At 44.1% G+C, this 25459-nt stretch overlaps 1 protein-coding gene across 1 annotated transcript in view; it reads right to left on the bottom strand.

Annotated features, from left to right (window-relative positions):
- Positions 1-25459, bottom strand: part of ATG4A (autophagy related 4A cysteine peptidase) — a 97325-nt gene that overhangs the window by 36680 nt on the left and 35186 nt on the right. The window contains exons 5-8 of the mRNA XM_073547640.1: positions 24861-24962; positions 18901-18973; positions 8938-9017; positions 1313-1500 (exon numbers count right to left, since the gene is read on the bottom strand). Of these exons, the coding sequence (XP_073403741.1) occupies positions 1313-1500; positions 8938-9017; positions 18901-18973; positions 24861-24962 (443 nt within the window). The remainder of the gene's footprint in view (positions 1-1312; positions 1501-8937; positions 9018-18900; positions 18974-24860; positions 24963-25459) is intronic.

The following is a 25459-nucleotide window of genomic DNA, read 5'->3' as shown; positions in this document are numbered from 1 at the left end:
GCTTTGAGGTGGGCTCCGGCGGTGAGCCTACCTCAAAGCCGCGACATGGTGAGTCCCTGAGTGTTCCAGGTAACTACAGTATACCTTGCTATGTGTATCATGCGGGCATTCCTCTTTGTGGTAGTATATTGGTGCTTTGTGCATACTATATGCGATTATTAAAATACTCACTGAGCTATGTGAATATGACTGGATACTTATATATACACCTTAGGTTACGCTGTGTATGTTAACCATTTACTTGATATTAAAGGTATGCAAGATGGTAGCAATTCAGCTTTACTCTTTCTGCCCTGACTATATTGACGACTGATTGTCATTCTTTACATTTGATACTGTGGATAATGCAATATGATTATTGAATTATGGCCTATATTTACCTGCCTGCGTAGTACTATTATGTATTAATTATTTGCACCCCCTGGGTGATCCACCCTATAATTATACTGTACCTCTGGTATTTTGTTCTACCTTTTAATATATTTTTTTAATAAGCCGATTTAATAAAAATACTATTTTAATCTATACATCCTCACAGGGGAAGTCACAAGAGTAAAATCATCAGTAATCAAATATTTATTAAAGGATATGGATTTGCACCATCGGCCTTTCATAGCCCTTGTGTTGAACTGTATTTTCAGGCTGCAGTATCGGTCAGTGAGCTCATTTTGACAGGATAGTTTACAAATCTTACCCTTGTTCTTTTGAGCTCCTCTCAGCTGATTTATGATCACATGAAAGTTGAGCTGTACTTTGTAGTCAATGAGGAGTCCAGGAGGAGCTCAAAAGAAGGGAGAAAAGTGTTATAAGTAGTGATGAGCGAGCGTGCTGGGATAAGGTGTTATCCAAGCATGCTTGGGTGCAGTGTCTTCGGCGTGATCGAATAATATGTTCAAGTCCCTGCGGCTGCATGTCTTGCGGCTGTTTGACAACTGCAACACATGCAGGCACGAGGACTTGAAAATATTATTCGAGCACACCGAAGTCACTCTATTAGCACACAAGCATGTTTGGATGACACCTTATCCCAGCACGCTCGCTCATCACTACTCAAAGTCTCTAATCAGAATGAAGGATAACTAAGAATCCTATGTTGGATTTTGATTTCACTCATTCTGCGGGCAGCAATAGCCAGTGTAATACAGAGCCTATATAAGGCTGAAACAGAAAATATTTAGTCAAATTCAATTTCAACATTTATTTTATCCAACAATACATATATTTAAATAATAAATAACCACAGGTTGTGTCCATATACTTGTATAGAATAGCTTTTTATCTTATGAAAACCATAACATTTGAGCAGACTTACCTTAAAAGCATCAATATACACAGGGTTAATCTGGTTAATTCCTAGGCGCAGTGGTACGACTAGCAGCAGCGGCCTCCACGCAGAACGCGGATCTGATGTGTCTCTACCTCTGCTCCAAGCACTTTGGTGTGTGTAAGTCTCACTCTGCAGGGTGCTCCACGGGTGAGGCCGATAGCGGCACATTTTCCCTACATCAATGAAACAACCACCAGGTCAATATGGATACTTTCTACAGTGTACGTACAGTACATACATTGCATAGTCATTACATACAATGTAAAGAATAACAATTTATAACATAATAAAATAGGGATTTTTGTGTACTCACCGTAAAATCCTTTTCTCCTAGCCATTCATTGGGGGACACAGAGACAGTGGCTGTTATGCTGCTACCACTAGGAGAACACTAAGCAAACCAGAAAAAAAAGTTAACTCCTCCCCTGCAGTATACACCCCGTAGCTGGATGAGATATCTCCAGTTCAGCGAAAAAAAGCAGTAGGAGCTTAAACAGTCAACAATAACGAACTATGTCAAAACCTAAGAATGCTACAAATAAGCCAGTAGGCTAAACAGGGTGGGTGCTGTGTCCCCCAATGAATCGCTCGGAGAAAAGGATTTTACGATGACTACACAAAAATCCATATTTCTCCTACGCCTCACTGGGGGACACAGAGACAGTGGGACGTCCTAAAGCAGTCCCTGGGTGGGGAGCATACATCTGCTAATACCCCATGTACCTCTGAGTTAAGACTGAGGTACTGCCGATTGCAGGATGTGTCTGCCGAGGCCTGAGAATGAATTTGGTAATGTTTTGAAAAGGTATGCAGACTGGACCAAGTCGCAGCCTTGCAGACCTGTTCTGCCGAGGCCTGGTGCCGAATGGCCCAAGAAGCGCCCACTGACTGGGAAGAGTGCGCCTTAATCCCCGCTGGGACAGGCGCATTCCTGACACGGTAGGATTCCTGAATCGCTGAGCGAATCTACCTGGCTACCGTTGCTTTGAATGCGGCTAGGCCCTTCCTATGCCCCTCAGGAAGCATGAACAGGGCATCTGACTTGTGGAAGGGAGCCGTCCGCGAGATGTACCATCTCAGCGCCCTAACCACATCTAGGGTGCGGAGTGCCTTCTCAATGCGATGGACTGGCGCCGGACAAAAGGAAGGCAAAACAATTTCCTCGTTGAGATGGAAAGAGGAAACGACCATGGGCAGGAAGGACGGGGACGTCCTGAGAACTTCCTTGTCCTGATGAAAACTGAGGAATGGAGAACGGCAGGACAGAGCTGCCAATTCCGAAACTCGTCTGACTGACGTAATTGCTACTAGAAAGACCACTTTCCAAGAGAGGATGGTCAATGACACGTCCTGCAGCGGTTCAAAAGGATCCTCTTGTAAGGCCCCGAGAACCAGGTTAAGGTCCCATGGTTCTAATGGCCTTCTATAAGGAGGTGTCACATGGGAGACTCCTTGAATAAATGTCTTGACCTGAGGTTTGGTGGCAGTTCTTTGTTGGAAAAGCACTGACAAGGCCGAAATTTGGCCCTTGAGCGAGATAAGCGCGAGGCCTGATTTTAATCCGGATTGAAGAAACTCCAATATGCCCGGAATGGAGAACACCAGAGGGGAATGACCATGATCCTTGCACCATGAAAAGAAGATTTTCCAGGTGCGGTGATAGATACGTCTGGATACGGGCTTCCTAGCACGAATCATGGTGGAAATAACGTCGAGAGAGAATCCAGCCTGTGCTAAAATCCTGGATTCAACGGCAATGCCGTCAAAGACAGGGCCCCGGAGTTCTGGTGGTAAATCGGGCCCTGAGAAAGCAGATCCGAGCGATCTGGAAGTCGCCAGGGGACATCGGCTACTAGCTGTATTAGTTCCGCATACCATGCTCGGCGCGGCCAATCTGGCATGACTAGGATCACTGGTACCCCCTCAGCTATGATCTTCTTGATGACCCTCGGAAGCAAGGGAAGAGGGGGAAAGATGTACGGAAGCCGGTACCGGTGCCATGGCAGAACTGGGGCGTCCGCTCCGATGGCGCATGGATCGCTCGATCGGGCAATGAACAGAGACACCTTGTTATTTAGCCTGGAAGCCATGAGGTCCACATCTGGTGTCCCCCAACGAAGACAGATCTGGTGAAAGACTTCCGGATGAAGAGAACACACTCCTGAGGCAATGCCTTGGCGACTGAAAATCTGCTGCCCAATTTACTATGCCGGGGATGTGAATTACTGAGATGGATGAATGTTTGGTCTCGGCCCAATGGAGGATGAGACTCACTTCATGCATGGCCATCCTGCTCCGGGTACCTCCCTGGCGGTTGATATACGCTACAGCCGTGGCGTTGTTTGATTGGATCCTGATGGGGTGACCTGCGAGGAGATGGTGGAAACGCCGTAGAGCAAATCTAATCGCTCGTATCTCCAAAATGTTGATGGGGAGACGCGATTCTCGGGTTGACCAACGACCCTGTGCCGTGTGGTGACGAAAGACCGCACCCCAGCCGAGAAGACTTACGTCGGTGGTTACTAACAACCATCTTACTGGGAGAAAAGACCTCCCTTGATTCAGGGAGGACCTCAGAGTCCACCACTTGAGGGCCTGCCTGACCCGCAGGGACAGAAGGATCCGACGGTCCAGGGAGAACGGGTTCTTGGCCCAAGCTGACAGCAACGCGTGTTGTAAGGGACGGAGATGGAACTGTGCAAACGGAACTGCTTCCATGGCAGCCACCATTTTCCCAAGAACTCTCATGCTGAAACAAATGGAGTGAGAAGCTGAACGAGAAAGAGTCCGGACTGCCTGTTGTAAGGCTTGCGTCTTTTCCGGAGGGAGAATGACCAACCCGCGGGAAGTGTCCAAGATCATTCCTAAAAAGGACATTTTCTGAGCTGGTTTCGGGGATGACTTTGCGAAGTTTATCTTCCACCTCAGGCGTGAAAGTGTATTTACTGCTACCTCCACAGATTCTTCGCAGGCTGAAAGGGACAAACCCTTGATGAGCAGGTCGTCCAGATACGGTAACACTACTACTCCCTGAGAGTGTAGAATGGCCATGACAGCCGCCATGACCTTGGTAAAGACACTGGGGGCAGTAGCGAGTCCGAAGGGCAAGGCCACGAGCTGGAAGTGTTCCTCGTGAATTGCAAAACGCAGGAACTGCTGGTGAGACGGGCAGATCAGAATGTGAAGGTAAGCGTCCTTGATGTAGATGGATGCTAGGAACTCTCCTTTTTCCATGGAAGCGACCACTGACTGGAGAGATTCCATTCGGAATCGCCGAACCGTGACAAACTGATTTAGCAGTTTGAGATCCAGAATGGGTCGTATCGTTCCGTCTTTCTTTGAAACCACAAAAAGGTTTGAATAAAATCCTCTGAACCTCTCGTGATGAGGGACTGGAATGATGACTCCGTCCCTTAAGAGGGCCTGAATAGCCCGAAGGAAGGCTCTTGTCTTTCCCTTGGGCGGAGAGGAAAGGAAAAAGCGAGTTGGAGGGGGAGTGGAGAACTCTATCTTGTAACCGGAGGACACCAGCTCCCTGACCCACTTGTCGTGGACGACCGCGAGCCAGGTGTGGCCTACTTTGTCGGCGTCCGCCGGATACCGCAACAAGTCATTGGGTAGATCTATGAGACCTGGCTCCCTTGGAACCAGAAGCCCTAGGTCTGGGTTTCCAAGGGTGGTTAGGTCTGTATGAGACCTGGGAGCCTCTGTCTCCGCACGGAGACGGACCTGATCCGGAAGAGAAGGTTGACCAACCGAAGTTGTTGCGAAAGGAACGAAAGCTCGTCGGCTGTTGGTTGCGAAACGGCTGAGTAGCTTTTTGCTGAAGGAGGAATTTACTTTTCTCCCCGGTAGCATCAGAAATGAGCTGATCTAGTTTCTCTCCAAAAAGATGACCCGTTTAAAATGGGAGAGAAGTCAAGGATCTTTTAGACGCGGCATCCGCCCGCCAGTCGCGGAGCCATAGGGCTCTTCTAATGGAGATCGCGTTAGTGGCAGCTTGAGCAGCGCAATTGGCGGCGTCAAAAGAGGCGTCCACTACAAAGTCCGCTGCGTGAATTATTTGTCTGTTGACCATGGTTGCTTCCGGAGGAAGATTGGTATCCTGGAAGGAGGTAATCAAGACCTCTGCCCAAGCGGCCATTGCTTTCGTGACCCAAATTGCTGCGAAAGATGGAAAAAGCACTGCTCCTGAAGCTACAAAAAAAACTGAACGGGCAAGTTAGTCAGTCTGACGATCGAAGGGGTTTCTGATCGAGGAACCCTCAGACACGGACAGAAGCATTTTTGAAGCCAGACGCGATACAGGCGGGTCCACCGGAGGGGACTGTAACCAATCTTTCATTAGGTCTGGTTCAAAAGGGTATTTAGCCTGAGTAGACTTTTGCCCTGTGAACCGCTTATACGGCGATCCCTATGTTGCTGGACAACTTCCTTAAAGTCCAGATGGTTGGTAAATAACCTGCGCACAACGCTTGGTTTTCTTAAGTGAAATAGGATGTACTGGAGCGGGAACATTATCCTCATCCAGCTTCAGAATCCTGTTAACTGATTCTATAAGAGAATCGAGCGACTCTTGATCAGTTGGGGGATTCTGAGGGGCAGACATGTCAGAATCAAATACAGAGTCGTGCTCGCTGAGAACTCAAAGAGAGGGACAGCGAGAGACAGGAGTCGCAGATGCAGAGGCAATAATGGGGCTAGGGGAAGCGTCATGGGTCCGCCCCGACTATCCCTTGAACGAGTATGGCCCCTGCTGGTGGACAGTTCCCGTTCGACGCCAGAGCCTTCCTTGGGGGGTAAGGACGCCTTCTGGCTTAAAGAGCCCTCCCAGAGGGAGAATATAGCCTGGGTCAGAGACTCCTCCGACCGTGACAGGGACGCAGCCCACTCAGGGGTACTAAATGCAGGAGACCCGTCAGCAGCGGCGGCAAGGGGCGATTGAGCGCAGGTCGCGGCGCAGGCCGGGTCGCAGTCAGTGCAGAACGGATTAGTCTGTGCACTAGGTAAGGCAGACTTGCAAGAGGTACACACGGTAAAAAACGCAGTGTGCTTTTTAGCAGCCCGTTTCGGTTCCTTAGATTGAGACATAGCGCTCCTGAAAGGGTTAACGGCAGTCTGATGCAGCTGCAGGGAACGTGTCGGGAAGGGGTTAAGCTTTAGTCTGAGGGCAGATGCAGCTTACTCGGTCCTATGCTGTGCCCCCCGGGAGGAATGGTGGTGGCCCTGCGGTGTCACCCGGTATCCGGCAGAATGCTCGCCTCACAGATCGTATCCAGAGAAGGCTGAGGTAAAAGGATATGGCGGGTAGCGCTATTCATATTGCGGCCTAGTAGGCCGGAAAAGCCGGGGGCTAGATTTTTGAGCCTACTCGAGGTAGGCGCCAGTGGGCGGGCCGGGGCGGGGCTAGTGGGTGGCGCTATTTAAATTGCGGCCTAGCATGCCGGAAAGCCGGGGACTAAATTTTTCGGACTACCCGCAGTAGCGCTGAGGGAAGAGGTGGCCGCGATCTCTGGTGCACCGCCGCTGACGCTGCATCAGCGCTACTCCCGGGGGACAGGACCCGACCCCATACCTCTACTCCAGTGCTCAGCGCTGTCCGGCCATCCATGCAGGCTCTCATCCTCCAGGGCTGATGCAGCAGAGCTGGAGGAGTTCTTAAAGGGGCCATTCTCAATCGATCCTCCCTATGGTAGGGGGATGGAGAGCTATGGGGCTGATTCAGGGTCTACGTAAGCGCTGTCCAGTCTTCTCAGTTACGTGCGCCTGCCCTCATATTCGTGGATTACCGGAATCTGGACGCAAGCATCATCGCCAATGCTAGAGGAATCAGCCCTAAACGTTGCAGGAAAATGTACGTGAAGGGTTACTCAACGTGCTTGCCTGTTGTTGGTTCGGGGGAGAGCGGGCCGTAGAAAGGAACAGTCGCCCCCTTCACTCCGTTAATTAAAAAATAAAAATTTACAGAAAAATTCAAAAAATAAAATAAAAACGGTTGGGTCTGAAACGAGACCCAAGTGCCTCCTACAGACACTAAGCATGAACTGGAGATATCTCATCCAGCTACGGGGTGCATACTGCAGGGGAGGAGTTAACTTTTTTTCTGGTTTGCTTAGTGTCCTCCTAGTGGCAGCAGCATAACACCCAGTGTCTCTGTGTCCCCCAATGAGGCGTAGGAGAAATACATATAGTACTTTAGGATTTCTGGGACTTTACCCTTTCATGTTTTTTGCCTTTATTACATATTGTCATCTTTTCTTTGCAGTTACATAGATTTAAATAAATACATACAAATAAAAAAATGACACCAGTCCATCAAGGTCAGCCTTTATTAATTTTACATTATCTATCACTAGCGTATTTGTAACCCTCAACAGGACTAGTTAATAGCATCTAGGCATTTCTAAAAGCAGATGTAGTCACATATTATACGTCCTTACTGCCTGTTGTGGTAGGGTATCTGACTACTCTAAAGGCCCCCATACACATTAGGCTAATGTCAGCTGAACACACCAATATTGGCGGGCTCAGCTGACAGTCTACTGCGTATGGGGGCCTCCCAACTGTCCCCCGCCAGATGATGTTGGGTGACATAAGAATCCAGCATGTCCAATTTCAGATTTCCAATCCTTTTGTTCTCGGCAAGAAAAGCTGTCATCAGAGGAGTCTGGCAGTGGCTTTCTCACAGAACACACAGTAACACTCAGCAGAGCGAGCGCCTGTGTATGGGGAAGTCGGGAGAGAAAGATGTCTGGTAAACCATAGTTCAGTCTACTGCTATCTTTTGTGCAGGGCCCTTAACTGGGACATTTATTATCTTTCTGTATGGAGCTGGGAGCAAACATGCAGGTAGTTGAGTAGACAGAACAGCATCTTCTCTTCCTTTCTACTGACGGAGCAGCACTGCTCACTACCTGACTGTGGGCAGCCGGCTGTCAATCAGTATGATGTCTGCAGTGCCGCCCCATCAAAAGAGGAGACTGGAAGAGAAAGTGCTGCTCTGTTGACGAGAGGTGAAACAAAGCAGGTAAATCACAAGCAGAGATGGTCACAGTGCATAACAGGCAGGTTGTTTTCAACTACCTGCCTGTTAATATATCTATAGTTAGTTCTTAATCCCATACACAAAACTATCTTCTCATGTAATGAATGCCTTCTGGCCCATTGAAAGTGATATATTATTAAGAAACTATGGCCTTGATGCATCAAGACTGATGATTCTCCTGTTGGTCTCATTGATGGGGTGTGTTGGAGCAGACGCTCCAGATTCATTAAGAAGCAAGTCCCTTAGTTAGTTAGGCGAGGCGCGTAGTAGCATACGACTATGTGGGCACCTTGCCACATTCAATGCTGAGCAGGTGCACAACCACAATCGGCAGCCGCACACCCGCTCCTGTCAGCACTGTACTATTACTGCACTATGCAGCAAGAGTGGATCCAATTATTATGTGTTATTAGTCACACTGCCAGAGTTTTCTTTTTATCCTTTTTCATTTTGTCCACTGAAATTGGTGCTAAAAACAATTACTGTGATAGATGCTTTTGGCTCTTTATTGCTTACTGGTTGGTTTTCCTGTATATGGCGTCTAAAATTAAGAAAACTAACTTACTTATATCTTCAATGACCACTGTGTTATCCATTGAAACATAGACAGCTAAGGAGTTCCACTCATCAAACAGAGCGAGTTTCCTGTGATAACAAAAAATGGATAAACTTTATTAATCCCTTAGTGACAGAGCCAGTTTGCAGCTTAATGACCAGGCCAATTTTTACAATTCTGACCACTGTCACTTTACGAAGTTATAACTCTGGAGCGCTTCAACAGATCCCACTGATTCTGAGACTGTTTTTTCGTGACATATTATACTTCATGTTAGTGGTAAAATGTCATCAATATAACTTGTGTTTATTTATGAAAAAAAATTGAAATTTTGCACTTTTCAAACTTATTTTTTTATACACTTAAAATCAGAGAGATATGTCACACAAATAAGTTAATAAATAACATTTCCCACATGTCTACTTTACATCCTGCCACACTAGCAGTGGATGCCGTGTTCACACAGGTCCTGCTGCCACCCACCAACAAGACATTTGAAACTACAGCCAGCTGCTGTTCTTACAGCATGAAATTGGGGTTTTCTATGAGTCACAGGATTTAACAATCCCACAAGTAATCCCCTTTGGGACAATTCCCTTCAGGCATAGCCATAGGATGTTTATGCCAACTTCTGGTTGGTGCAACCTTTGGAGCTTTTCAAAGTCACAGATCTAATAATCCTGTATATGATCTCGTTTGGAATATTTCTCTACTACCCCTTCTCATTGAAATCTACAGGTTTATATACCAGTTCTTACATGGTGGATGGTATCACCTCCAATAGCACCTAATTTACTATTGGTCATACAATATAATGTCCAGAAAATTATAGAGATAGGAGCAGTCTTGTTTACTGATGAAGGCTAGTTGATACAGCCGAAACGTCTATATTTGTGACTGCAAATAAAAATTCTTCATCTTTGAAACGAGTTGAGTGCCAAAAATTTTTTGATTATACTTTACATCATCAGCACAATTTAGGAAACTATTTTTTTTTATTAGGACGTTAAGTGTTAAAATTTAATCAGCAATTTCTAATTTTTCTAACAAAAATTTACAAAACCATTTTTTTAGGGACAACCTCACATTTGAAGTGAGTTTGAAGGGTCAATACAACAGAAAATACCTAAAAGTAACACCAATCTAAAAACTGCACCCCTCAAGATGTGCAAAACCACATTCAAGAAGTTTATTAACCCCTTCACGACCTTTGACGCCACGTAGGCATGAAAAGTCGTGCCAGAATGACCCATGACGCCTATGTGGCGTCATGACTTTAAAGACCCCCTGCGGGTAGGGTGACCTAGGTCACTGAAAGGTCACCCGACCCGCAGATACAGGGGGCTTTGTTCTTCATCACAGGGGGCATGGCTTCACCCCCACGTGGCTACGATCGCTCTGATTGGCTGTTAAAAGTGAAACAGCCAATCAGAGCGATAGTAATATTTCATCAATGAAAATTGATGAAATATTACAATCCAGCCATGGCCGATGCTCCAGTAGCATCGGACATGGCTGGAGACCGTGATGAAACCCCACCCACCGGCTCACGGGGCCGATCAGCCCCCGATACCGACTGACGGCGGCAGTGTGCCGCCATCATCCTCGGCTCCCCTCCCCCTTCTCTGTGCTCCCCCCACCTTCAGACCCCCCCCCCCCCCGGTACCTCCGATGTCCCCCTCCGCCTCCCGGTGTCCCGCGGTCCCGGACCATGGGCGCCGCCATCTTGAAAATGGCGGGCGCATGCGCAGTCCGCCCGCCGGCTGCAATTTCCCTTCATTCTATTATGATCACTGTGATAAACTCTCACAGTGATCAAAATAGAATGAAAAGTAAATAAACCCCCCTTTTATCACCCCCATAGGCAGGATCAACTAATAAAATAAAGAAATTATATTTTTATTTTTCCATTAGGGTTAGGGTTGGAAAGAGGGTTAGGGTTGGAAAGAGGGTTAGGGTTGGAAAGAGGGTTAGGGTTGGAAAGAGGGTTAGGGTTGGAAAGAGGGTTAGGGTTGGAAAGAGGGTTAGGGTTGGAAAGAGGGTTAGGGTTGGAATTAGGGTTAGGGTTGGAATTAGGGTTAGAACTAGGGTTAGGGTTGGAATTAGGGTTACGGATAGGGTTAGGCGTGTGTTGGGGTTAGGGTTATGGTTAGGGTTGGGATTAGGGATGTGTTCGGGTTAGGGTTGTGGTCAGAGGTGTGTTGGGGTTAGGGTTGGAGTTAGAATTATGGGGTTTCCACTGTTTAGGCACATCAGGGGGTCTCTAAACGTGACATGGTGCAACCATTGATACCAGCCAATTTTGGGTTCAAAAAGTCAAACGGTGCTCCCTCCGATTTTTTTATTTTCACGTCTCTGCGCTATTAACATCTGTGAAGCACTTGGGGGTTGCAAGTGCTCACCAGATATCTAGATAAGTTCCTTGGAAGGTCTAGTTTCCAAAATGGGGTCACTTGTGGGGGTTTCTACTGTTTAGGCACATCAGGGGCTCTGCAAACGTAACGACGACCGCAGACCTTTCCATCAAAGTCTGCATTTCAAAATGTCACTACTTCCATTCTCAGCCCTTACGTGCGCCCAAACAATGGTTCCTCCCCACATATGGGGTATCAGCGTACTCAGGACAAACAGGACAACAACTTTTGGGGTCCAATTTCTCCTGTTACCCTTGGAAAAATAAAAATTTGCGAGCTAAATAAATCATTTTTTGAGGAAAAAAAATGATTTTTTATTTTCACAGCTTTGCGTTATAAACTTCTGTGAAGCACTTGGGGGTTCAAAGTGCTCACCACACATCTAGATAAGTTCCTTGGTGGGTCTAGTTTCCAAAATGGGGTCACTTGTGGGGGGTTTCCACAGTTTAGGTACATCAGGGGCTCTGCAAATGTAACATGACGCCCGCAGACCATTCCATCAAAGTCAGCATTTCATAATACCACTACTTCCCTTCCGAGCCACGACGTGTGCCCAAACAGTGGTACCCACCCACATATGGGGTACCAGCGTACTCAGGACAAACTGGACAACAACTTTTGGGGTCCAGTTTCTCCTGGTACCCTTGTGAAAATAAAAAATTGTGCACTAAAAAAAATTTTTTTGAGTTTTTATTTTCACGGCACTGCGTTATAAACTTTTGTGAAGCACTTGGGAGTTCTAAGTGCTCACTATGCATCTAGAAAAGTTCCTTAGGGGGTCTAGTTTCCAAAATGGGGTTATTTGCGGGGGAGCTCCAATGTTTATGCACACAGGGGCTCTCCAAACACGACATGGTGTCCGCTAACGATTAGAGGTAATTTTAACTTCAAAAAGTCAAATGGCGCTCCTTCCCTTCTGAGCCCTGCCATGCGCCCAAACAGTGGTCCCCCCCCCCCCCCAAACAGTGGTTCCCCCCCACATATGGGGTATCGGTGTACTCAGAACACATTGCACAACAACTTTTGTGGTCCAATTTCTCCTGTTACCCTTGCGAAAATAAAAAATAGCGTGCTGAAAAAATCATTTTTGAGGAAAAAAAATTATTTTTTATTTTCACTGCTCTGCGTTATAAACTTCTGTGAAGCAACTGGAGGTTCAAAGTGCTCACTACACATCTAGGTAAGATCCATAAGGGGTCTAGTTTCCAAAATGGGGTCACTTGTGGGGGTTTTCACTGTTTAGGCACACAGGGGCTCTCCAAACGCGACATGGTGTCCGATAACGATTGGAGCTAATTTTCCATTCAAAAAGTCAAATCGCGCTCCTTCACTTACGGACCCTGTCGTGCGCCCAAACAGTGGTTTATGATGACATATGAGGTTTCGATGTATTCAGGAGAAATTGCCCAACAAATTTTAGGATCCATTTTATCTTGTTGCCCATGTGAAAATAAAAAAACTGAGGCTAAAAGAAAACTTTTTTTTTTTAACCGATCAATTTGTGAAGCACCTGGGGGTTCAAAGTGATCACTATGCATGTAGATAAGTTCCTTGGGGGGTCTAGTTTCCAAAATGGGGTCACTTGTGGGGGAGCTCCAATGTTTAGGCACACAGGGGCTCTCCAAACGCGACATGGTGTCTGCTAAATATTCCAACATGTTTTCCATTCAAAAGTCAAATGGTGCTCCTTCCCTTCTGAGCCCTGCCGTGTGCCCAAACAGTGGTTTATGACCACATATGAGGTATCGGTGTACTCAGGAGAAATTGCCTAACAAATTTTAGGATCCATTTTATCCTGTTGCCCATGTGAAAATGAAAAAATTGATGATAAAAGAAAATTTTTGTTGTAAAAATTAAAATGTCCATTTTTTCTTTCCACGTTGCTTTAGTTCCTGCGAAACACCTGAACGGTTAATAATCTTCTAGAATGTAGTTTTGAGTAGCTTGAAGGGTGCAGTTTTTAGAATGGTGTCATTTTTGGGTATTTTCTGCCATATAGACACCTCAAAGTGACTTCAAATGTGAGGTGGTCCCTAAAAAAAATGGTTTTGTAAATTTTGTTGTAAAAATGAGAAATCGCTCGTCAACTTTTAACCCTTATAACTTCCTAACAAAAAAAAAATTTGTTTCCAAAATTGTGCTGATGTAAAGTAGACATGTGGGAAATGTTATTTAGTAACCACTTTTTGTCACATAACTCTCTGGTTTAACAGAATAAAAATTCAAAATGTGAAAATTGCAAAATTTTCTAAATTTTTACCAAATTTCTGATTTTTTCACAAATAAACGCAAAAATTATCGACCTAAATTTACCACTAACATGAAGCCCAATATGTCACGAAAAAACAATCTCAGAATCGCTAGGATCTGTTGAAGTGTTCCTGAGTTATTACCTCATAAAGGGACACTGGTCAGAATTGCAAAAAATGGCCAGGTCACTAAGGTCAAAATAGGCTGGGTCATGAAGGAGTTAATCCTTCAGGTGCTTCACGAGAACAAAAGCAATGTGGAAGGAAAAAATGAACATTTTACTTTTTTCACAAAAAAATTACATTGGAACCATTTTTTTTATTTTCACAAGGGTATCAGGAGAAAATGGACCACAAAATTTGTTGTGTAATTTCTCCTGAATACGGCGATTCCCGGTATGTGGGGGAAAGCCACTGTTTGGGTCCATGGCAGGGCTCAGAAGGGAGGGAGCACCATTTGACCTTTTGAACACAAAATTGGCTGGAATCAACGGTGGCACCATGTCGTGTTTGGAAACCCCCTGATGTACCTAAACATTGGAACCTCCCTGATTCTAACTCCAACCCTAACCCCAACACACCCCTAACCATAGCCCTAACCCCAACACACCCCTAATCATAGCCCTAACCCCAACACACCCCTTACCCTAATCATAATCCCAACCATAACCACAACCCTAGCCCTAACGGAAAAATGGAAATAAATACAGTTATTTTATATTATTTTTACCTAACTAAGGGGGTGATAAAAGGGGGGTTTGATTTACTATTTTTTTTATTTTGATCACTGTGATAGGGTCTATCTCAGTGATCAAAATGAACCAGTAGGAAAAATTTCCTATTGTTGCTGGCAGATCTCGGCACTGCGTATGTGCCCGACATTTTCTCCCTGTAGAAGACACCAGGGGGTTGCAGGGACACCAGAGGTACCGAGGGGGAAGGGAAATCGGAGGATGTGCACATCTGAGGAGAGAGAAATGAAAAAAGAAAGAAAAAAAAAAAAAAAAAAAGGACTTTTTTTTTTTGCGGTCGCCGTTATACCATTAACCCCTTCCTGACATCAGACGTACTATCCCGTCCATGGGACCAGGGCCCCTATGCCCATGGACGGGATAGTACGTCTACCGCGATCAGCGGCGCCCACGTGGTGAGCGCCGCTGATCGCGGCCGGGTGTCAGCTGATTATCACAGCTGACACCCGGCACAATGTGTCAGGGGTGGTCACGGACCGCCCCCGACACGTTAACCCCTTGCACACCACTATCAAACATGATCGCGGTGTATCGGGGGTTAAAGGGAAGCATCGGCAGGGAGGGGGCTCCCTCCGTGCTTCCCTGAGCCCCCCACGGCAGCGCAATGTGCAGCGCTGCTGCCGGGGGCTCCTTTCCTGCAGGCCCTCGAATCCAAGATGGCGACGGGGGCCTTCGGGGGCCTGCAGGAAGCTGGCTTCCTCAGTGCCTGCAAAGCGCAGGCATGAGGAAGCCTTGTGCACTGCCTGTGACAGATCGCTGATCTGTCACAGTGATCTGTGATGTGACAGATCAGCGATCTGTCACAGAACAGTGATGTCCCACCTGGGACTATTTAATAAAGTAAAAAAAAAAAATAAAAAAAAAGTGTTAAAATAATTTTTTAAAAAATCGCCAAATAAATTACAAAAAAAAAAAATATTCCCCCAAATAAATCCATTTTTTGAAAATAAAAAAACAAACAATAAAAGTACACATATTAGGTATCGCCGCGTCCGTAACGACCCGCCCTATAAAACTGTCCCATTAGTTAACCCCTTTATCGAACCCCTTAAAAAATAAAAATAAAAAACGAAGCAAAAAATAATGATTTATTATCATACCGCCAAACAAAAAGTGTAATAACGCGCGATCAAAAAGACGCATATAAATATCCATGGTACCACTGAAAACGTCATCTTGTCCCGCAAAAAACGAGCCACCACACAGCATCATCAGCGAAAAAATAAAAAAGTTATAGCTCGCAGAATAAAGCGATGCAAAAATAATTATTTTTTATATAAAATAGTTTTCATTGCATAAAACCGACAAAACATAAAAAAAGACCTAAATGAGGTATCGCTGTAACCGTACTGACCCGAAGAATAAAACCGCTTTATCAATTTTACCGCACGCGGAACGGTGTAAACGCACCCCCCCCATAAGAAATTCATGAAACGCTGGTTTTTGTTCATTCTGCTTCCCAAAAATCGGAATAAAAAGCGATCAAAAAATGTCACGTGCCCGAAAATGGTACCAATAAAAACGTCAACTCGTCCCGCAAAAAATAAGACCTCACATGACTCAGTGGGTCAAAATACGGAAAAATTATAGCTCTCAATATGTGGTGATGCAAAAACTATTTTTACAATAAAAAGCGTCTTTTAGCGTGCGACAGCCGCCAAACATAAAAACCGCCATAAATAGTAAATCAAACCCCCCGTTATCCCCCCCTTAGTTAGGGAAAAATAATAAAATTTAAAAAAAAATGTATTTATTTCCATTTTTCCATTATGGTTAGGGCTAGGGTTAGGGTTACGGCTAGGGCTAGGGCTGAGATTAGGGTTAGTGGTGTGCTGGGGTTCGGGTTGGAGTTAGAATTGGGGGTTTCCACTGTTTGGGCACATCAGGGGCTCTCCAAATGCAACATGGCGTCTGATTTCAATTCCAGCCAATTCTGAGTTGAAAAAGTCAAATGGTGCTCCTTCCCTTCCAAGCTCTGACATGCGCCCAAACAGTGTTTTACCCCCACATGTAGGGTATCAGCCTACTCAGGACAAATTACAAAACAATTTTTGGGGTCCAATTTCTCCTGTTACCCTTAGGAAAATAAAAAATTGGGGGCAAAAATATAATTTTTGTGGAAAAAAATGTTTTTTTTTAATTTTCACGTCCGAGCGTTATAAACTTCTGTGAAGCACTTGGGGGTTCAAAGTGCTCACCACACATCTAGATAAGTTCCGTGGGGGGTCTAGTGTCCAAAATGGGGTCACTTGTGGGGAGTTTCAATAGTTTAGGTACATCAGGGACTCTCCAAACGCACATGACACCCGCAGAACATTCCATCAAAGTCTGCATTCCAAAACGTCACTGCTTCCCTTCCGAGCCCCGACGTGTGTCCATACAGTAGTTTTCTCCCACATGTGGGGTGTCAGCGTACTCATGACAAATTGGACAACAACTTTTGGGGTCCAATTTCTCCTGTTACCCTTGGGAAAATAAAAAAATTGGGGACTAATTGATCATGTTTGTGGAAAAAATACAATTTTTTTATTTTCATGCCCGGGCATTATAAACTTCTGTGAAGCCCTTGGGGGTTCAAAGTGCTCACCTCACATCTAGATAAGTTCCTTAGGGGGTCTAGTTTTCAAAATGAGGTCATTTGTGGGGGGTTTCCACTGTTTAGGTACATTAGGGGCTCTCCAAAGGCAACATGACACCCGCAGACCATTCCATCAAAGTCTGCATTCCAAAACGTCACTACTTCCCTTCCGAGCCCAGACGTGTGCCCATACAGTAGTTTTCTCCCACATATGGGGTATCAGCATACTCAGGACAAATTGGACAACAACTTTTGGGGTCCAATTTCTCCTGGTACCCTTGGGAAAATAAAAAAATGGTGACTAAAAGATCATGTTTGTGGAAAAAATACGAATTTTTTATTTTCATGCCCGGGCGTTATAAACTTCTGTGAAGCACTGGGGGGTTCAAAGTGCTCACCACACATCTAGATAAGTTCCTTGGGGGGTCTAGTTTACAAAATGGTGTTATTTGTGGGGGGTTTCCACTGTTTAGGTACATCAGGGGTTTTCCAATCGCGACATGGTGTCCGATCTCAATTCAAGCCAAAAACGTCAAATGGCGCGGCTTCCCTTCCGAGCTCTACCATGCGCCCAAATAGTGGTTTACCCCCACATGTGGGGTATCAGCGTACTCAGGACAAATTGCACAATAACTTTTAGGGTCCTGTTACCCTTGGAAAAATAAAAATTGGGGTGAAAAGATCATTTTTGTGGAAAAAATATGATTTTTAAATTGTACCGCTGTACGTTATAAACTTCTGTGAAGCCCTTGTGGGTTCAAAGTTCTCACCACATATCTAGATAAGTTCCTTTGGGGGTCTAGTTTCCAAAATGGGGTCACTTGTAGGGGGTTTCCACTGTTTAGGTACATCAGGAACTCTCCAAATGTGACATGGCGTCCGATCTGAATTCCAGACAATTTTGCATTGAAAAAGTCAAACGGCGCTCCTTCCATTCTGAGCTCTGCTATGCGCCGAAACAGTCGTTCCCCCCACATATCAGGTATCAGCGTACTCAGGACAAATTGCGCAATAACTTTTGCAGTCCAATTTCTCCTGTTACCCTTGGTAAAATAAAAAAAATTGAACCTGAAGTATTTCTTTTGTGAAAAAAAGTTAGATGTTCATTTTTTTTTTTAAATATTCGAAAAAATTCCTGTGACGCACCTAAAGGGTTAATAAACTTCTTGAATGTGGTTTTGAGCACCTTAAGGGGTGCAGTTTTTAGAATGGTGTCACTTTTGGGTATTTTCTATCATATAGACCCCTCAAAGTGGCTTCAAATGTGATGTGGTCCGTAAAAATAAAATGGTGTTGTAAAAATGAGAAATAGCTGGTCAACTTTTAACCCTTATAACTTCCTAACAAAAAATTTTTTTCGTTCCAAAATTGTGCTGATGTAAAGTTAACATGTGGGAAATGTTAGTTATCAAGCTTTTTGGGTGCCATATCTCTGTGTCTCTGTGATTTAAGGGCATAAAAATTCAAAGTTGGAAAATTGCGAAATTTTCAAAATTTTCGCCAAATTTCCGTTTTTTTCACAAATAAACGCAAGTTATTTGAATGAAATTTTACCACTAACATGAAGTACAATATGTCACGAGAAAACAGTGTCAGAATCACCGGGATCAATGGAAGCGTCCCAGAGTTATGACCTCATAAAGGTACAGTGGTCAGAATTGTAAAAATTGGCCCGGTCATGAATGTGCAAACCACCCTTGGGGGTGAAGGGGTTAATAATGGCGATGGCAACACTGGGGTCAGTAAAAACGATCCGAATCATGTTCTCTAGGGTCTCCACTACCCCCGGTAGAAAAGACTGCAGAGAAATTCCGACTCTGGGGGGCTCTACACACTTATTTCTCAGCGCTGTTAAAAAGCGGAGCTGAAGCATAAGTACACTTAACTGCAGTCGTTAAAAGGCGTATCGGCAGTCGTTAAGGGGTTAATGCTCAAAATACTTGACATTATATTATGGACAGACAGCGCGCTTTACTTACTTTAAAACCTGAGCCACAGTATTTGGTCCAAACCATTCTCCTATAGACTTTCCTTCTCCAACTCCCATCTGTGCTGATTTATTATCCACAAAATAAAGAGAAAACAAAGTACAAAATTATATTTGATCTGCAATTAAAGTGGTAAAAGTTTTGAAATAAAGCATTACCCACATGTAACACAATGTAATATGAGAGCTAATAAAATAATGATTCTCACAAGCATTCGCCCGCTCATATTCCCTACAGCACTCTATAAGGAAACTTAGTAGTAAATATGCAAATTGCCTCTTCAGAGAAAAAGAGGACTTGAACTCTATAGCGCCACCTGTTGGTAGCAGCGATCCTACAAATCACAATCAACTCTTTAACGAGTCTTGTAATATGACTTAGGATAAAAGCCAAATCAGAATCTCAATTTGCAGACACGGTGTTTCGAGCTATTGGCTCTCGTCATTGCAAAGTATGAGAACTGATTTGGCTAGGTGAGAGGCTCTGGACTGAGGTCTAAGGGGTAATATTTTCCCAGACCATAGCACGGCGAATAAGCCTCCTTACCTTGACAAGCCAAAGCTGGCATGTCACTCTCCACAAGGAGAAACATGATCCCTTACACCTCAGTCCAGAGCCTCTCACCTAGCCAAATCAGTTCTCATACTTTGCAATGACGAGAGCCGATAGCCCAAAACACCGTGTCTGCAAATTGAGATTCTGATTTGGCTTTTATCCTAAGTCATATTACAAGACTCTTTAAAGGGTTGATTGTGATTTGTAGGATCACTACTACCAACAGGTGGCGCTATAGAGTTCAAGTCCTCTTTCTCTGAAGAGGCAATTTGCATATTATTTTCCAAGAGATGCATTGCACGGAAAACAAGCCTCCTTACCTTGACAACCAGAGCTGGTAGGTCACCCTCTACAAGGAGAAACCTTACCCCTAAGTAGTAAATGTCACTGTTCAATCGAAATCCACCAATGTAAAACATGAAGAGCGTCAGTCTGCCACTCCAGGTGCGGCTGCTCTCTCCTCCGTGCCTCATAGTCCAGAGCATGAAATGCCATAAAGCTAATCATATCTGTCACCAGATTTTACGATATAATCTGCATACACTATTAAATAGATCTGAGACCCGATGAAGCTGCTCTATTTACTCTGAAAATCCAGATTAGACTGGCCGTGTAACCCTTCTTTAAAGTTTTTATGCCAGACTCACAGAATGCTCACTTTGAGATCAGAATTATACAGCCATTCGAACACAGATATTCATAGTAAGTACATCAGCCTTATTAGGTCTATAATATCTATTTATTACTGTTGGCAGCTTGTATTGTAATGTCTGGACTGAGGAGCTTATAATTTATATATAAAACAATGTTTCTTCAGATTAATCTTGAAACTAAGCTTTAGGCATTTAGTAACAATCTGAAATTACTGCCTGATACCAGTTCCTCTTCTGTGGTCGACTACCTGATGTAACCTACCACTGCTGTCATAATGCTGCTGCCTAAACATTGTGTTTCTGGCACTACTAAGGGCCTTAAGGAAGAGCATGAACAGAACAGTCTTCTTCAGACCTCAATTCTACACAAAGAATCATCAAGTCATCTAAATATATTTTTAAGATACTTTCATGTATCATATTTTGGTATTTTAAATCTGTGTTTGGTCCAGTAAATTTAGTTAGGATTTTCTCACATTCACTGTAGTAAGACCATGCAAATCTATAAAGGTCTTTGTGGCTGCATTGGCTGGACTCTGCCTTCAGTTTTCTCAGATTCTGCGCCTCTATTTTTGCATGAAGTGAATAGAGTCAAAGATAGTCCAGATCTTGTCCTCTGTCCTCCCTCTGTCTACTTGATCTGTTGAGGGAGGTCAGACGGCAAGACCGGAGCTGTGAGGACGAGTAAAGAAGTAATGTGTGCTGAATATGAGTGCTGTAGGAGACTGGAGTGCAGAGGAATACAGATGGAGAGAGCAATTAGTTCCAGCTGCGTATAAAATTCTTCTTTATTCCATCACTTAAAATATGACATCCTCATAATGTATGCCACAACCACGGACACGGCAACGCGTTTCGATCTGTAAGATCTTTGTCAGAGCCATGAAAACACAGTAATCTCAACTGCATTATATGTTACATTTTGTCCAATGGCATTCATGGAGTACAATCACGACATTTTAACCCATAAAATTACAAATCACAAATTGTGTGTATAAATAAAAACATATGAAAAAGAAATACTTATCTCTTCAACAATAATGAAGCATTAGGTCATTACGTTTGTTCAGACCATTCGGAGATCGGGTGTTGAGGTGATATATCCAGAAAGCCTCTCTTGTTAGCAGGCATCGCTTAGAATCTCCACCACGGAAAGGAATTTTAACCTGTTCTATTCCTTACACTTGGAAACTAGAGGTATTTCGGGCATGGTGTATAATGAAATGCTGAGATACAGCTGATAAGTTACGATTCGTGTTATTCATATTATGAATGTCATATAAATGTTCTCTAATGCGCACCTTCATTTTTCTAGAGGTGCAACCAATGTATGATAATTTACATATTGTACAATCTATTTTATATATTACATTGGTTGAATTACAATTTATATACTGTTTTATATTATATTGTACTGTGTCCCCTGCATTGAAAAAATTCTTTGTAACATATGCATATCTGCATGTCTTGCATTTTGTAGTTCCACACCTGAAAAAACCATTACAGATTAGCCAGGTTTTATCCGATTTATTATTATTAAGAGAAAATAGATTAGGTGATAATTTATCACCCAATGTGGGAGCTCTTCTCGATACTATGTTAACACCTGGCGCTAGATTTTCTGCTAGTTTGGTGTCCTCATATAAAATAGGCAAATATTTGTTAATGATTTTTTTAATGTGTGGGAATTGACCACACAGTTAAAGACCAATTGTATCCAGATTGGTCTTTAAATCGAGCACAACGAATAACAGAAAGGAAAAATCGAAGTGAAATGATTTCTACTAACAGAAATGCAAATGAATCAAAAATTGGTAATAAACCATACATTTGTTTTCAGTTTAGTCGTCATTTCCCACACATTAAAAAAATCATTAACAAATATTTGCCTATTTTATATGAGGACACCAAACTAGCAGAAATTCTAGCGCCAGGTGTTAACATAGTATCGAGAAGAGCTCCCACATTGGGTGATAGATTAGGTGATAATTTATTTTCTCTTAATAATAATAAATCGGATAAAACCTGGCTAATCTGTAATGGTTTTTTCAGGTGTGGAACTACAAAATGCAAGACATGCAGATATGCATATGTTACAAAGAATTTTTTCAATGCAGGGGACACAGTACAATATAATATAAAACGGTATATAAATTGTAATTCAACCAATGTAATATATAAAATAGATTGTACAATATGTAAATTATCATACATTGGTTGCACCTCTAGAAAAATGAAGGTGCGCATTAGGGTGGTTTCACATTAGCGCTTTTTAAGCGCACGCACGGCGCTACAAGCAAGGGGCGGGCACGCCGGGCAGAGAGCCGGCTCGGGGGCACCGGATGACCCCTAATTATTAGTTCCCTCAATATCATCGCCCAGCTTATTAGACCACGAGCAGTAAAATGTATTAACCTTCAAAGGGAATCTGTCAGCAGGTTTTTACTAACCCATCTGAAAGCAGCATAATGTAGGGGGAGAGTCCCTGATTCCAGTTATGCTTCACTAAGGGTGGTTTCACATTTGCGTTCAAGGCCGCAGCGTCGTCCTGCACACGGCCGCCGCTAAGCCCTGCCCCCTGCCGTGCCTCCGCCAGTAGCTCCGCCTACGGGCGCATGACACTGCATGCGTCTTGCGTCCCCTATTTTTTGACGCTGCGCCGAGTGCACCAAATTGCAACCTGTTGCATTTGGCTCTGGTCGGCACAGCGTCAAAAGGACGCATGCGCCGCAAAACGCATACCTGCGCACGGCCTGCGTCCCCAGTGCTAAAGATAGGGGACGCAGGACACATGCATAGGCGGAGCTACTGGCGGAGGCACAGCAGGGGCGGGGCTTAGCGGCGGCCGTGCGCAGGCCGACGCTGCGGCCTTGAACGCAAATGTGAAACCACCCTTACTGGGCTGCTTGCTGCAGATTTGCTTAAAAAAAAAATAATAATAATAAGTCACTCATTTCTCTGCTGCAGATGTTGCAGTTCTCTGAATGCTGAGCTCTGTATAACCCCTCCCACACCAAGGATTGGCAGCTTTCTGAGTACACTGTGCCTCTGCCAATCAGTGGCAGGGTTATACAGAGCTCATGAATCCATGCCAGAACTACATGGCAGCAGGGTTTACTGGTCCTCTAGGGATAATCTTCTTCTGATAAAACTTATCAAATCTACAGCAAGCAGTCCAGTAAATAACACATCGCCGTAATCAAGGTCTCTGTCTCTACATTATGCTGCTGTCAGATTAGGTGGCTAAAACTTGATAAATTCCAGCAAGCTGTACTTTTATTTTTCCATTGAAGGGGCTGTGCAGTCTCCTCAGAAAAAAAGTCTAAAGTCACTACGTGACTGCAGACTGTCAAACCATAACAGTTTGTGATGTGCACACAGTCATGATTCCCCTCTATGACCTGAACGAGTGGGTAATCATGTAATGACACATATGCCATTTATATACTTGTGGTCACGTGCCAACTTGTCTCATCTCAAAGCACTTGTCTTCTAATGAAAGAAGGCAGATGAGTCTAGTTGGCATGTGACCAACAACTTGCACGGTGAACACAGGGGAATTGTGACAGTGTGTGTATTATATACAAACATTATTTGGCAGTCTGCAGTCACATGATGGGGTTGTGGTGCAGTGTGATTTTTTGGACAGTACTATGGGTAAATGCTTGCTTTTACTTACCTATTACGTTTTAGGTGCCTATATTAAATATAACACATGGTTTACTGTGATGTCATGTGCATATCATTGCAATCATAAGCTATATGCTGTAATATAATTATATGCAATGACATTGCTGGCATTTGTGTATAGAAATAGCAGTTTATATCGTAAATAATCATGTATAACCCTGTCCAAGCCTCTGTCATCACTTTATTCATCAGTGATCGAACTTTGTAACCTCACCATTTGTTTTTAATGTATCAACATAAAAGGTTTGTAATTTTTTTAAAAATTGCTGCGCTCCCTTTTCTCTTTAAATCCAGAATGGAGTGGCCCAGATATAAAACATGATTTTTTTTCAATATGGTAATCTGGCATTAATTAAAGATTTTCATCAGAATAAAACTGACAAACTCCATTCAGTGATGTTTGTTGAGTGTTGCTTGTGTCAGTCATTTGACATTATCAGTTCCCTGCTTATCTAAGGGGACAGAAAAACACAATTCCTAGCTCAGATGTGAGCACACCCTCATCTAAAGGGGGCTTCATACATAGCGATAATGCTAGCAATATCGCTATAACGTCACCGATTTTGTGACGCAGCAGCGATATTGCTAGCGATATCGCTACATGTGATACTTACCTCCGACCGGCTCCCCCGCTGGTTATCGCTGATCGCGCGAGACCGTCCTGGGCCGTTTCTCGTTGGCGGCTTCCTGCTGGTGCCGACGAGCGACGTGTGGATGCGGGTGGGAGGACGTCTTCATCGCCTCCTCTGACAGGTAAGTAACGACCCCCGACCGCTGCTGCATCGCTGGTGAGATCTGCCTGTTTGGCAGCTCACTAGTGACCATTTAGTGATGCACCAGCGATCCAGACCGGGTCGTATCGTTGTCGGGATCGCTGGTGCATCGCTAAATGTAACGGGACCCTAATCCTTGGTGCATCCTATAGGGTCTCATGTTAGTAACATGGAGGACTCACATACTGAGGTGGTAAAATATTTGTTAGTATTAATGACTAGTGCTATATCAGCTGCAATACAACTTTGCACATAAAATCCATCACTGCATTGTTCTTACCCATTTGATGAATAGAATAACAGCTATTTTTTCTGTCCAAAAAGCACTGTATGATTTGGTAATATTCTTCTGGCTGTGTTTTATGTTTCTCCCATCTCCATCCTACACAAAAAGAAAAACTGTAAGAGCCTGATCTAGAGGTATATCGGTGCTGAGAAACGTGTCATACATCACGGCAAGAGCAAACTACTCACTGGAGCCGGACAATTGGGCCACGTTCACACGGTCAGTATTTTACCTCAGTATCTGTAAGCCAAAACCAGGAGTGGGGGATAAATCCAGAAGTGGTGACGGGTTTCTATTAGACTTTTCCTCTGATTGTCCCGTTCCTGGTTTTAGCTACAAATACTGAGGTAAAATACTGACCAGATACTGAACGTGTGAACATGGCCTTAGAGAACATGTCAGGCCAAAGATCTAAACAGGCGTTTACCATGCTATCAAAAACACTCAGTGGTTACTGCAATAGTCACTTTGTCAGAGCTGGGGGAAAATGGCGTAGAAAGCCAAAAAGTACTACATTTTTAGCGCAGCTTCAAGTTGTGTCAACATTATTCAACTTTTCAAAGCTTTTTACACCAGAATACTGGTGTAAAATC

The sequence above is a fragment of the Dendrobates tinctorius genome, unplaced genomic scaffold (assembly GCF_039654945.1).
Source record: "Dendrobates tinctorius isolate UK_male_01 unplaced genomic scaffold, ASM3965494v1 ptg000154l, whole genome shotgun sequence".
Lineage (NCBI taxonomy): Eukaryota > Metazoa > Chordata > Amphibia > Anura > Dendrobatidae > Dendrobates > Dendrobates tinctorius.
The sequence above is the reverse complement of the archived record's forward strand: the minus strand, read 5'-3'. Positions and strand labels throughout refer to the sequence as shown.